The sequence below is a fragment of the Enoplosus armatus genome, chromosome 17 (assembly GCF_043641665.1).
Source record: "Enoplosus armatus isolate fEnoArm2 chromosome 17, fEnoArm2.hap1, whole genome shotgun sequence".
In the NCBI taxonomy this organism is placed as follows: Eukaryota; Metazoa; Chordata; class Actinopteri; order Centrarchiformes; family Enoplosidae; genus Enoplosus; species Enoplosus armatus.
The window spans coordinates 19818202-19831145 of NC_092196.1; the positions used below are offsets into that span (position 1 = coordinate 19818202).

At 45.4% G+C, this 12944-nt stretch overlaps 1 protein-coding gene across 2 annotated transcripts; it reads left to right on the forward strand.

Annotated features, from left to right (window-relative positions):
* The first annotated feature begins 449 nt into the window (after nt 1-449).
* On the forward strand, nt 450-12643 carry foxk2b (forkhead box K2b). Of its 2 annotated transcripts, none has more exons than XM_070922686.1 (9): nt 450-911; nt 6402-6596; nt 7790-7943; nt 8708-8854; nt 8981-9174; nt 9391-9593; nt 10075-10320; nt 10540-10740; nt 11011-12643. In XM_070922686.1, exons 1-9 carry the CDS (start codon nt 619-621, stop codon nt 11226-11228), a joined length of 1851 nt encoding a protein of 616 aa, XP_070778787.1. In that variant the 5' UTR covers nt 450-618; the 3' UTR covers nt 11229-12643. The 2 variants fall into 2 exon arrangements, with proteins under 2 accessions (XP_070778787.1, XP_070778788.1); XM_070922687.1 differs by having other exon boundaries at nt 11023-12643.
* The last annotated feature ends 301 nt before the right edge of the window (nt 12644-12944 follow it).

Genomic DNA, 12944 nt, shown 5'->3' on the forward strand with positions numbered 1-12944 from the left:
GCACTGTGGCTTTGCACCGCTGCGACGTGGAGACTAAAGGGAGCCGGGTGCCGTAAAATACATCACATACATGCGGCTGTTTCTCGGTTTGAATACATGATTAGTCGGCGATGTCGATGCATGATCAAAGATTATCGATACCCTGTCGCTACGGTGGTTATTGTGACTGATTGCACGTGTAAACGGTTGGTCCGCTCCTTTCCTGTGTGGTTATAAAGATCCACTCCGCTTCTTCCGTCTCACCGAGCAGCATATGCGCGTATGGCTACCCACCAACCGACCTTGAATGTGCCCTCGGATTAATTCTCACGTGTGATTGGTCGCAGTCGCGTAGCAGCATCAGCTCCCTGGATTCTCATTGGTGGATCGCGCTGTCAGTAAATTCATATCCGCCTCCTGCTCGGTTTGGTTGGATCTCTCTGCTACCCTTTCTCTCGGCGGTGGGTCGGAGCCGCTGTCCCTGGCCTCGCATGTTCCCCTCTAAATTCCTGTTTTGAATTTGATGCCCCTCTTGTAGATTTACTTCATTTACACGCCTCTGAAAGGCCACAGTCGGGCGTCCGTACACCGGTGTTTTATTTGCCCCAGTATTTGGCGTTTAGATAATTTAACCCGAACATGGCCGTGGTGAGCGGATCGTCTGGGCCGGTTGCCCGGCTCGAGGGCCGTGAATTCGAATACATGATGAAAAAGCGCTCGGTGACCATCGGCCGGAACTCGTCTCAGGGCTCCGTGGACGTGAGTATGGGCCACTCCAGCTTCATCTCCCGGAGGCATCTGGAGATATTCACCGCCAGCGACGACGGCACCGGCAGCGGGGATTTCTACCTGAGGTGTCTCGGTAAAAACGGGGTGTTTGTAGACGGAGTGTTCCTCAGACGGGGCGCCCCTCCTCTGCAGCTACCACGAATGTAAGTTCCCCCTCTTGGTGAACATGTGGATGCTAGCGCTAGTAGCCAGCCAGCTAAAGTTAACAGTTAACAACATTGGGTTTATATTGGCCGGCAGGGTCGAGAGGACCACGTGTTTTAGCATGTTAGCAAGAACTCCGCATCCTGTTCCCAATGCCATTTTCTTTGTTGACATTTTTGTTAGCAACAGTGTTAATTAGCCGCCTGCCTCCATTCCACATCCCCTCCTGTGGTTAAGTTAGCGTTAGCCGCATACCACAGTGTCTGTATTGGAGCTACTTAGCCTAAATAAATAAGCTAGCTCGTGGCTATGGGGATGCTATTGTTGATATTGACTAGTGGTAGTTTTTCCTATCACGTGGACACTCTTGAGTCAAAAATGTATGCCTCGTGATACTGTAAACATTCATCCTTGTTGTCATGCAAACATGTTAGCTAGCAGTTAGCTGCAGCTTCCCCGTAGTTGTGAATGGGGCTCCTCTCGACCCCTAACGGTAAACGTAAACAAACCAGCCCGTCCCCGCCCTGCCGGCTCACAACAGCAGAGCCTGCGGTACCTTTGGCCTCTATTAAATTCAGCCGAAGTCATGCTAGCTCTTGTATTTCACCAATAATTTGCTAACATTAACCATTAAACAAGAATTTAAATTAAAATGTAAACGTTTTTGTCACGGGGGTTAGTTTAGCTCTTAAAAGAAAGTTTCTGAGCTGTGTTGTGCAGGTTGTAGCCTGCACCGTGCCATTGTTTAACTTTCAGGATTGTTGATAATGTGCTGTTGTGAAATGCGATGCTTTTCAAAAAAAAAAAGAAAAAGCATTTATCACACAGAGGAATCTATAACCCTGATCTGTATTCATTTTACTAATGGGTTGCAAAACTTGGCATTTGTGTTCCAGTAAACATGTGCTGCTTGGTTTGGATGTAGGCCATGTTTGTGTGACCGATCCAGATAGTCACAGATAAAAACAAGCCATAAAGTAATAACAAGCTGGGTTCTGCCAGGATTGTGGTTTATAATATCGTAAACCAAATGTTTTGGACTGTTGGTCAGAAAAAAACACAAGCAATATGAAGCAATTATTCAACAATTTTGCTAATAATGTCATTATTTAAGTCATTTATCAAACATTTGCTGGTTCCAACTCCTCAAATGTGAAGATGTGCTACCTTTCTCTTGTATCATTCTACATTGAATATATTTGGCTTTTGGTCTGTTGGCTGGACAAAACAAAGTCCTCGATTAATCAGTTAAAAAGTAATTGACAGAATAATAGGCGCTGAAAGTAATTGTTAGTCCCACGCACAGAATTTACACTACAAACCAGAATGGGAAGATCATCTGTGGTGAAAACTAAAACAAACCAGCCTGTTTACATTTTCACCAGGCAGATTTATTTGTGATTCAGCACACCAGGAAGAGGTTGTAGTTTATTCACTAAATTGATTTGTAACGTAGACAGACCTGCCAGCACGGGCCTGACTTCCCACACGGCTCTGTTATTGTGCAATCGCTCAACGTGAAACCGCTTTCTTTTTGTACTGCACAAAGAAAAAAATTGTTTTGACTTGATGTCACCACTGAAATTTTATTTTGTACACACAAAATGTGATAATCAATCATATATATATATATATATATATATATACACACACTAGTGCATTTCATTATGTAGGCACCACAAGGAACAAGGAAGGAACGGCAGTGGTTTCATGTTATCATATTGATCAGACCGACTGCCAATAAAGAGCTTTTAATCAGCAACAGTCTTTATTACATGGACTTCCATATGTAAGACGCCACCTAGCATTACGCTCACATGCTTTACTGTAATCCTCAAGCTAGAGAGGGCACTTAAACGACCCTCACTGTCCGCGATAAGACGATAGCGGCTGAAGATGCAGATTGACAGAATGAGAGGACTCGTGGAGCTGTGGCTCAGGGCACAGCTCGGTTGTATTCCAGGGATTCCTCTTTGGTGATGTAAACAGAGAGAAGCAGCCCCCCCTCCCCTCCCTGTCCTCTCCCACACCCGCAAATTCTCTCCAAGTTGGAGACCCTTTCCTGTCTTGCTGTCTTCTTTTGTTTACATTCTTTTTTTTTTTTTTGTGCAGGGTGGGTGGGGGTGGAAATCAAGTGAAAGTTTTCAGTTGAACAAGCTTAGTTTGTTGCCGTCCTCACAGCTTAGCAGCATGGCAACTGTGCGTTTTGTGTTTTTGGAGTTCAGGCCTCATTGTTCATACAGGAGGAAAAATGGGGTTGATAAAGAGGCTTCAATGAATGCATGCTTTCAGGGGGATAATCAACAGCATGGACACAGCTTTCCATACCACTGAGCCTCACCCGGACAATTAGAAGTGTGTAATTATGAATTAAAAGTATTGTGTTGCATGCTGAAATGTTTAGTTAATTAAGAAACGAGTAGATGCCAGGGCTAGGTATGGAAACTTCCTGAATACAGGCCAATATGTGGCTGTTGATTTGAGTATCTGTAAGTGTCTAGTATCAACAGTTAGTTTTGAATCATTGTTCAGATCCTAAGGCTTGATTACTTCCTCTTTAATCAGATATTTCCTTATCTTAATCGTTCAAATGCAAAAATGCTGAACATTCGCTGCTTCAAGCTTCTCAAATGTGAGGTTTTAGATCATTGTGAATTTGATATCTTTGTGTTTTGAGCTGTTGGTCGTACATTTATAGACTAAACAAGTAGTAATTCATTGAAACAACAACCAGTAGATTCATTGATAATCAGTTGCATTCATATGGATAAGTTAGCCTTCATCACCTAGGTCTCATCCTCTTCTCAAAAGCCTCACAAAATAACATTATACAAACATTTAGTCTTGGCCACACACCAACCAAAAGGTGTCCATAGCATCAAGTATCAACAGTTGGTATCTGATTTGAGATAGTGATAGTTCCTGAACTAATCTGGAAATGTTGTTAAGGCGGTTTGTGTTAATACAACATTAAACACGATGTGTTTGAGAAGTTTGTCGTATCTTGTTACAGTAGAAAAGGATGTGGTATAGAAAGAACATGCATTTGTCCCTCAAACCAAAGTATTGAGAAAAGTATTGTTTTTAGTGTTTTTGTAGAGACGGGTGGAAAAAAAAAAAGACCACCTCCATTAATATATATATATATGTATAAGTTCCCATAACTTTTAGGGAAAAGGACCAGACGCAGTCTAAACAAACATATGCTGCCTATGTAATACACTGTATACTCATTATTCAATATGTCCTTATCAAAGTTGCCCTAGTTGGTGACAGCCGAGCTTGTTTGTGTTGTGAACGTACAGCGGTGTTCAGTAACAGCATGATGAAACACAGGGAAGAACATAAAAGAAGAGGATTGTTTTTGATATTTTATTATTTATTGATATATTTAGATCTCATTGTCCCCACTCTGTCAGTTACACACAGCTGCTAGATATTGAGAAAGGCTCTGATGTTATTTAAGGATGTTCCACAACTTTATCAGATCCACAGAGAAGTCTCTACCCTTCCTGAAAGGGTGCTCGGAGGGCACATGCATAATGAAAGTGTCTCCCCTCACCAGTCCGTCTCCAGGAAGTGTTTCGGTCTCCTCCCGTGAGTGGCAAAGCTAATTTGAGATGTAGGTGTCGGGGAAACGGTTCTCTCAGCAGATGCCAGCGCTGTGAGGGCCCGGCGAAGAAAAAAAAAAAGCTGCTGTGCCTGGCACTCTTTGACTAAATGAAAACCAACGTGTGCCTGCTCCGTCTCCAGGGTGTCAGGCAGCCTGATCCTAACAGGGATTTAGAAGCCTTCCTTCTTTTCTCTGGTGTCTGTGAATGTTCCCCGCGACGGTTTCCCTTCATCCCACATATATAGACGTCTACAGTATACCAACTATGAGCCTGGTTTTACAAGGAATCCTCCTTTCAAACTACATCAGTTTCTCTTGGCAACATCTTTGCATTCCTGAGTCCATTTTGTTTTTAATTCTGCTGCATCTCAAATGGAGAAACGCTGATGGTGCAGACCCGTTGCATTGGGTTGCGCAGGTGTTCATGACGCCCCTCCGAGTGTCACAATCATCTGCAGCTCTACGAGACAGGGCCGCCTCTTTGTCAACAAAATTGAGTTTAAACAAATAAGAATTAAACACGTAAGTGATTCAGATTAATTCAAACACAAACCACAAAATCTAATCCTACATTACACTCTAACACTGTGCAATACTGGATTATTGAGGCTGATAGCAAGATAGTTAAGATTTTTTTGTATATGCATGTAACATAAATAAGGATCCAATATATATTTTTTAATGCAGTTTTAACCATGATAATTACTGACCGGGACATTTTATAGTCTTATTTATCAGCTGATTTATACGCCAATACTACATATCTGTGATAAGCTTTATCTGCCTTACCCTGACTTATTGATCTGGCTTCAAGGTGTGTTGTGATAATGTTTCTGCGTCGAATCCAAAGTGCCTCCTCACATTATATCTGAGATGGTTTGGTGTCGTGATTATCAGCTCGCGATGTCTTCTCAATCCTGCGTTAATGAAGAGAAGAAAGATAACCCAGTTTACTGGGGGCAACAGGCCCTGCAGTAGATCCACCACAGAGGCAGAGATGCCTCATTCAATGCAGCAACAAGGCATGTTGCATTTCAAGCCCATACCCCAATTTCTGCTGTGTGTTCAGCGTCATTGTGTGAAATGTAGGAAAGGACGTTGGGTATAACAGAAGAGTGAAATAAGTTCCACAGCGGTTTAGATATTTAAATAACTGCTTGAGCTTTTAAGTATTGCTTTGCATTATTAATTAACCACCCAGTATTTCTTTTTTATCTATAATGTGGTCTTTAAGATGTCAGAAAATAGCAAAAATGTCCATTTTTTGTTTCTTAGAGCCTTTAGTCACGGACCAACAGCCCAAAGATGTTCATTCATTCATGTTTAAAAACGCTGGAGGAAGCTGGAAGTATTGAACAGTTACCATTCATACTTAATATATATTTTTTAACAGTTATAGTTATTCGTCGTCAGTTCATTTTCTGTTGACTGTTATGGACAGATGAATCAGTCAACACAGTTCAAAACCTCAGAATAGAGGTGTGCATTGCCATTAATTGTCGACATGCTGCTGAGGCTACTGCGCATTAAGCATGTCTTTATATTTACCACTCGGCCTCATTTAGGCCTGTCCCCCATTGAGGCCACCAGCTCCAGCCTGCCTCAGTCCTCTGCAGTGTAGTAACATAGAGCTCTCTGTGATGGGTCCTGCTGTTTCCCACAAAGATTTTCAGTCAGCTTCACCCAGTCATTGCATCAGTATTCAAATTTAATTAACTTACACCTTGTCTCTCTTAGCTAATTAAAGTCGAATCAGCGAACGGTTCTACCACAGCGCAGGTTTATGTGCTCTGTGATTTGATTTGCCTTTGAAACGCCGTCTTCTTTAACGCCTGCCTCTGCACTGGCTGTAAATCGTGTCTGTTTCCTTTTGCAGGTGCACTTTCAGGTTCCCCAGTACAAACATCAAGATCACGTTCACAGCCCTGTCCAGTGGGAAGAAAGTGAAGCGCGAGGCTCCAGAGTCCCCAGTGAAACCAGTACAGCCCCAGATCTCCCCGCTGACCATCAACATTCCAGACAACATCGCTCACCTAATGAGCCCCCTGCCATCGCCTACTGGCACCATTAGGTACTCACTGCTGCAAGTTATTATGTATTCACCAGCTTGAAGCGAGCAGGAAGTGACTTTTCTGTATGTGAGGAAAGATTAGAAACGATGGAAACGAAGTTTGAGGCTAGTTTTGAAGATTAACCCGACTGGAGGTAGTTTTAGTTTATCCGGAATTGTAAATTCAACAAGAAAAGTAACAACTTTTTGCGCATCATCATCTTCATCTTGATAAAGGTTGGTGAACACCAGCGACAACAAGGGAAATAAGTCCAGGACGGAGTTTGAGATGTTGTATTTTATAAGTATAATAAAATGTTGTTAATACATCAAACCAAACACCAAAAGCAGCGCTGTATTACGTTCCCTAAAAGGAGCTTTCCCTAAGTTCAGGACTTCTATCCATCCGTTCTGTAAACCCAGTTTCTGGATCTAAGCTCCTATAGTGGTGCACGGTGGTGAGAAAAGTCACTCCCACTCAGCCCCTTGTTGACCTTGAGGTGTCAGCTGACCTTGACATGGCCCCTGTGTGGTGATCAGCTTAGGCTTAGTTCACCGACTGCAGGGCTCAGAGAGGGAGGCGCCTCCATCTCAGACTATTAGATCCTCTCAACCCCTGATCTCGACCAGATGGCTGAAAACCAGCCCGGTTTCTTCTGTCGTACTAGTCATTTGAAGGTTATATGATAAACTGCGTTTGCTGTTGGCAAATTAACAGTCAGCGTAATGAAGGAGGCAGCAGGTGCAGCACACGGAGGAATCCGGCGCGGCTGCCTCTTTGTTTGGTTTACCAACATCTCCAGAGTCCCCTGAGAACTGAAATGGACGTTAAATATGGAAATCGTCGCCTACATGAAGCCTCTTCATCCGCTGGTTACTCAGTCTATTAACTGGATAATTAGTCTTGATTAAGATTTGAACGCGTTGGTGCTTTAGGCCTGATTGTGGCTGCTAAAGTGACTGCAGTATTTCTAGACGATCTGGGAGGCGATTTGCATAGATATCGGCCAAAAGCGTGTCACTGCAGCAGACTGCGGATGAGCCGAGCCAGGGAACCTAACTGTGCCCCCTCTGGGACACCCCAGGCTGGTTATGTTTTAGGTTGAAGCGCTTAATCCAGACCTATGGCCTGTTGTTTATTTCTTGATTTAGAGCAAATAATCTTTGCAGTAAGTCTGTTGGCAGCTAACAGTCTCGTTGTGTTTTCCCTGCAGTGCTGCTAACTCGTGCCCCTCCAGCCCGCGGGGCGCAGGCTCTTCAGGCTACAGGATGGGAGGTCGCATGGTCAGCTCTGCAGAGCTGCAGCTCATGAATGACAACTCCCAGCCTGAGAACGACAAAGACGCCTCTGGAGGGGACAGCCCCAAGGTGAGAGGGGACGAGTCAAACCTGACCTTCAACACTTCAGCACTTATTTCACTTTAGAGTGTGACGTTGACTCACTGGCCTCTAACACACACCCACAGGGCTCCATTTAAATCCCACTCAAACTGGTTTTAAATGTGTCTTTAAATATTACTGTTGACACACATTTCAGACACAATAACTCACCTTTTTTGTTAGTTTCTGGTTGCTCTTGTGTACAAAGTATATCGACCGAGAGTCTGAGGAAATTCCAACATTATCCAAGTGTAATTATCACCAGAGGAAGATGTTTAGTGTTGACCAACTCGACTGATCTGTGGTGCATCATACCGACTGGGTCAGACGGGCAAAAGATGAACTGATGAGGAGGAAATGCTCGTGTCTTGTTGCAGCCACAGTTTGGTGATTTTGGAGCTGCAGCCTGAAAGGCAACCTTTTCTTGATAATTGATGAATTGTTTCAAGCAAAAAATGTCAATAGTTTTTGGTTGCATCTTCTGCAATGTGAGCATTTGCTGCTTTTCAGTTTCATATTGTAAACTGACAAGACAAGACATTTGAATACCTGCACTCTGGAAAACAGGGGTTTGTTCACATTTAGACTAAACGATGAATCCAGGAAATAATCCGATTGTTTTCTACACATATCTTTGCTAGTGAGGAGTTACTGATATCTGGAAGCTGACACGAGGACAGTTTGTTTTCTGCGTGTAGGACAGGGTGGATGTAGTGCGATTCATAAACGTGCATTTGTCCTCTGCTCCACAGGATGACTCCAAACCTCCGTACTCCTATGCACAGCTGATAGTCCAGGCCATCACACTGGCTACGGACAAGCAGCTCACACTAAACGGAATCTACAATCACATCACAAAGAACTACCCCTACTACAGGACTGCAGACAAGGGCTGGCAGGTGAGTGATGGTTATACAACTATAACAGACCTGCCGAGGAGCCTTTGCACCGGAGACACGGCCGCAGAAACGACCAGTAAGACGTCAATAATAAAGCTCCCCACTCGGCCTTCTCCTCTGTTGCAGAACTCGATCCGTCACAACCTGTCGCTGAACCGGTACTTCATCAAAGTGGCGCGGTCGCAGGAGGAGCCGGGCAAAGGTTCGTTCTGGAGGATAGACCCGTCCTCGGAGGGCAAGCTCATCGAGCAGGCCTTCAGGAAACGAAGGCCCCGGGGCGTGCCCTGCTTCAGGACCCCACACGGACCCCTCTCCTCCAGGTCTGGTTTCACCCCGCTGTCTCACACTCCTGCTTTGATATGTACACAGAATCCTTCAGATTAGTTTCCCAGAGTGCATTCTGTTCATCTCTCAGTGTTAAAGGAAGCTCTTAACAGCTAAAGCGTTCCGTACGTTTTGACCCGTAAAACACGAGGGAAAAACGACGAATACCAGTATTGATGTTTGAGAGTTAACCGGTCCGTCTGGCCCCTCAGGAGTGCCCCGGCGTCTCCCAATCATTCGGGGGTTCTCTCCGCTCACTCCAGCGGCATCCAGACCCCCGACAGCCTATCACGGGAGGGCTCCCCGGTTCCCCTGGAGCTGGAGACCTCCTCGGCTCCTGCCCCGGTGTCTACCACGGTGGTCCAGCCCAAACTGGCAGTCATCCAGGAAGCACGCTTTGCACAAAACACACCAGGTATGAGAGACCCCCCCCCCCCCCTTGTCTTTCTCCCTCTCAGTGTGGTTTAAAGTTGGTATTCAGTGGAGCTTCACTCACTTTGTCTCCACTCACCAGACTTCTGTCTTTAAGCGGATCCTTTAAAGCAGTAATGTTACAATAGATGTATGAAACAAACCTCATCAGTAGAGTTCACTGTAAAACCGTAAAGTCAGAATCAGAATTACACGAGGCTGTTAAATGTTACTGCCACTCACATCTTCACAGCCTCCAGTTAAAACAATTACAGGTCTTGTTAAACTCGTCTGCTTCTTGGCCGATTCTCTGGACGTCACACATGAACAACACATTCTGATACTTCTGAAAACGGCCTCAAACATTAGCCGGCCTGGATGTGAATACGGAGAGCTCCCTCTGTTCTCTGGCACAGCCTGAATGCCCCACATGGTGTTCATATGTTTCCTGAAATAATAATAATGTTCTTCTGTATCTGTTCCAGGCTCGCCTGTTAACAACCAGCCGGTACTCATAGCAGTCCAGCGTCAGTTACCTCAAACCATGAAGCCAGTGACTTACACCATGGCCTCCCCAGTGAGCACCAGCACCTCCCAGCCCGCAGTCCAGACAGTCCACGTCCTGCAGCAGATCCCAGCAGGGTCCCTCAGCTCCGCCGTCATCGCCCAGCCAGCCACCATCATCAACAAGAGCGAGCTGCTGGAGAACGGAGAGCACACAGAGGTCAAAGGTGAGCGCGGTGGTTTTTTATCCGTCAAGGGCTGAACTCACAACCCTCTTATCATGTCGTTAAAATGTTAAAATCGTTGGCGTCACGGAACAGTCTCTAATTCGACAAAGGTAACGGTTGTAATGAGATAAAGCAGGTAGTTTAACCGTCAGCTGTAGCATCAACCATCGCTGTATTCTAACGCACGAAGCCGTTGTTCAAATGTTTGTGTCCTCTCAGTCAAAGTGGAGACGATTCCCACCATCACCTCTATAGGAGGCTCCAGTCGCATCATCCAGAGCACCCAGTCCTCCACCCCCCTGCAGACTGTGACCATAGTGCAGCAGACCCCCATGGGTCAGCACCAGCTGCCCATTAAGGCCATCACGCAGAACGGCACACACAGCATCACCACTGCCATCCAGGGACCCGCCAGCTCAGGTGAGAAACCCAGTACAGTACCCCCACCCCCACCCCCCGAACTGAACTCGAGTTTGAAGTTTGAATGATGGTTATTAACCCAAAGAATTCAAGCGAACCACAAGATCTCTGAGAGTCATGTTAAAGACTTCCTCTGCCTGAGGTCTTTATGATCCCACGCTGACGGCTGAGCCGACCGCACGTCCCACAGGCCTCCTGCCAGCGGCTGGTGGTTAACCGCGGTTTGAACAGCTGTGACAGTGTTAACCCCGTCCCTTCTCTTTCCTCCAGTTTCAGCTCCAGTTGTGGCGAGCCCCCTCCACTTGCTGGCGACCCACGCCTCGGCCTCGGCCTCCCTCCCCACCAAACGACAGAACGGGGACCAGCTGGGCGGCGAACAGCCGGACGCCAAGCGCATCAAATCAGAGGACGAGGCGGCCCCGACCCCGGCCGCCGCGGCAGACTCGGACTCGTCGGCAGCTAAGAACCCAGGCAGCCACCTCAACTAGTCTGTGCGACCACACACCACACGACCCCCCCCCCCCACCACCACCACCACCTTCTCCTCCCCCCACGGTTTCTCTCTCTCTCGTCCCTGTCGTTCGTTTTGTTTCTCCTCCTTCTACCACTGACTCCCGAGGTGCCAAACGGAGAGGATTCTTTTTCATTTTCAGTTTGGGTTATCTGTTCTAGAGCATCAAAAGGAAAAAATAATGTCCACCCCTTTAAAGACTGGAATGTGGGTTGAGAACAAAATAAAGAAATGGGACAAAGATGAACTCAAAGGTGTCCCCTGTGAGCCACTGAAACAGGAGAGTGACTAAACCAAGACCACAGGAAGCCTTAACAACAATTAACCCTTAAGAGCTGACCTTTGACCTCAAGTGGTCCATCGGGGAGAGGCCCTGACTCAGCTCGGGCCGGACGCCACCTTTCTGCCGTATCTACCTCAGAGCAGATAGGAGACTCCGGCAGCCGGCAGACGACATCCTCCCCGGACCCGTCGGGACGGCTCTGGACGAAGCGACCAACCGAGCGACGAGCACGACGAGCATCCAATGGTTAAAAAAAAAACAAAAAAATAAATTTAAAAAAACCGTCAACGCATTCAGAAAGGGATCAACTCGGAGCCAATATTCCTGAAACTCTGGCAGCTAGCCTCTCACAATACTGACCTTCCTTTATCGCAGCTGTACGTAGATATGCAGTATTTTGTTGTTCAAATGTGGAGCATAGGATTTTTTTTTTTTTGTATGTATTTTCACTCATCTAGATAAGTAATAATTTAATTAAAGGAAGCGTACAAAACGATGAGGTCAATGACATTTCGGTAACTAAGTTAGAAATCTCACTTTTTTCATGTGGACTTCCTTTTCTGTTCGGTGAAGCAGTGTAATAGTTTTTGTAATATTTGTTTCTTTTCCCCTCGTTCTGACATATCCATACGACATTTGCTTAGTTATACCTACATATTTTAATACTTGCACAGATAACCGATATAAGCATATGAAATCTCCATGTGTAGTTCCAGATGTTGACCTTGCATGTATCCGACAACAGAGACGTTGTTAACTGTAAATTGAACAGAGGAAAAAAGACCTGCTTTGTCCAAACCAGACCTGCACTTGATTACATGTTTGTGTTTTCATCTCCCTCCTTCTCCTTCCTCTTCTTCTTCTTCTTGTTCTTTTTTATTCCCCTCACCCTTCTTCTTCTTCTCCCTCCCCTCGTTCCTCCCGGCTGTGTTGACGTTGTGGTGTTGGCAGAACCCCCTTTGCTTGATTATTTTACTCTGTTCTGGCGACCTGGCGAGTCTGTTTTCTGATTGTACACGTTCCAAACAATAGTAAAAGGAAAAAAATGTGATGTTTGTTCTGCTTCAGTGGAGAAATGCTTTTTTTTTAAATAAATTAATTTAAAGCCCTTTTCTCTATCTTTTGTTTCAATGTCGGAATCAAGGTTTAATTTTTGATCCTGAATAAAGCGGCAAACAACTGTCAGTGTGAACACAGGTTGTAGTTCCACTCTTGTCCACAGGGGGGCAGCATCGGGACGTTTGATAGGCTGTCGGATGATTGAAAAGCAGCAGATTAACTTTGTCCTTTAACACAAGATGGCTGCATCCTAAAAACACACCAGGGTTCAGTTTGTTTTGTACTCTTGATTAGTGTTTCTCATCATCAGTCTGGAGCTAAAGAATATTTTACACATTGATTTAACAGAGT

Coding starts and splice junctions, on each gene's coding strand:
- foxk2b (XM_070922686.1), top strand. CDS start 619: ATGGCCGTGGTGAGCGGATCGTCTGGGCCGGTTGCCCGGCTCGAGGGC. Junction 6,597..7,789: donor TCGCCTACTGGCACCATTAG/GTACTCACTGCT, acceptor TTTTCCCTGCAG/TGCTGCTAACTCGTGCCCCT. Junction 9,175..9,390: donor CACGGACCCCTCTCCTCCAG/GTCTGGTTTCAC, acceptor CTGGCCCCTCAG/GAGTGCCCCGGCGTCTCCCA.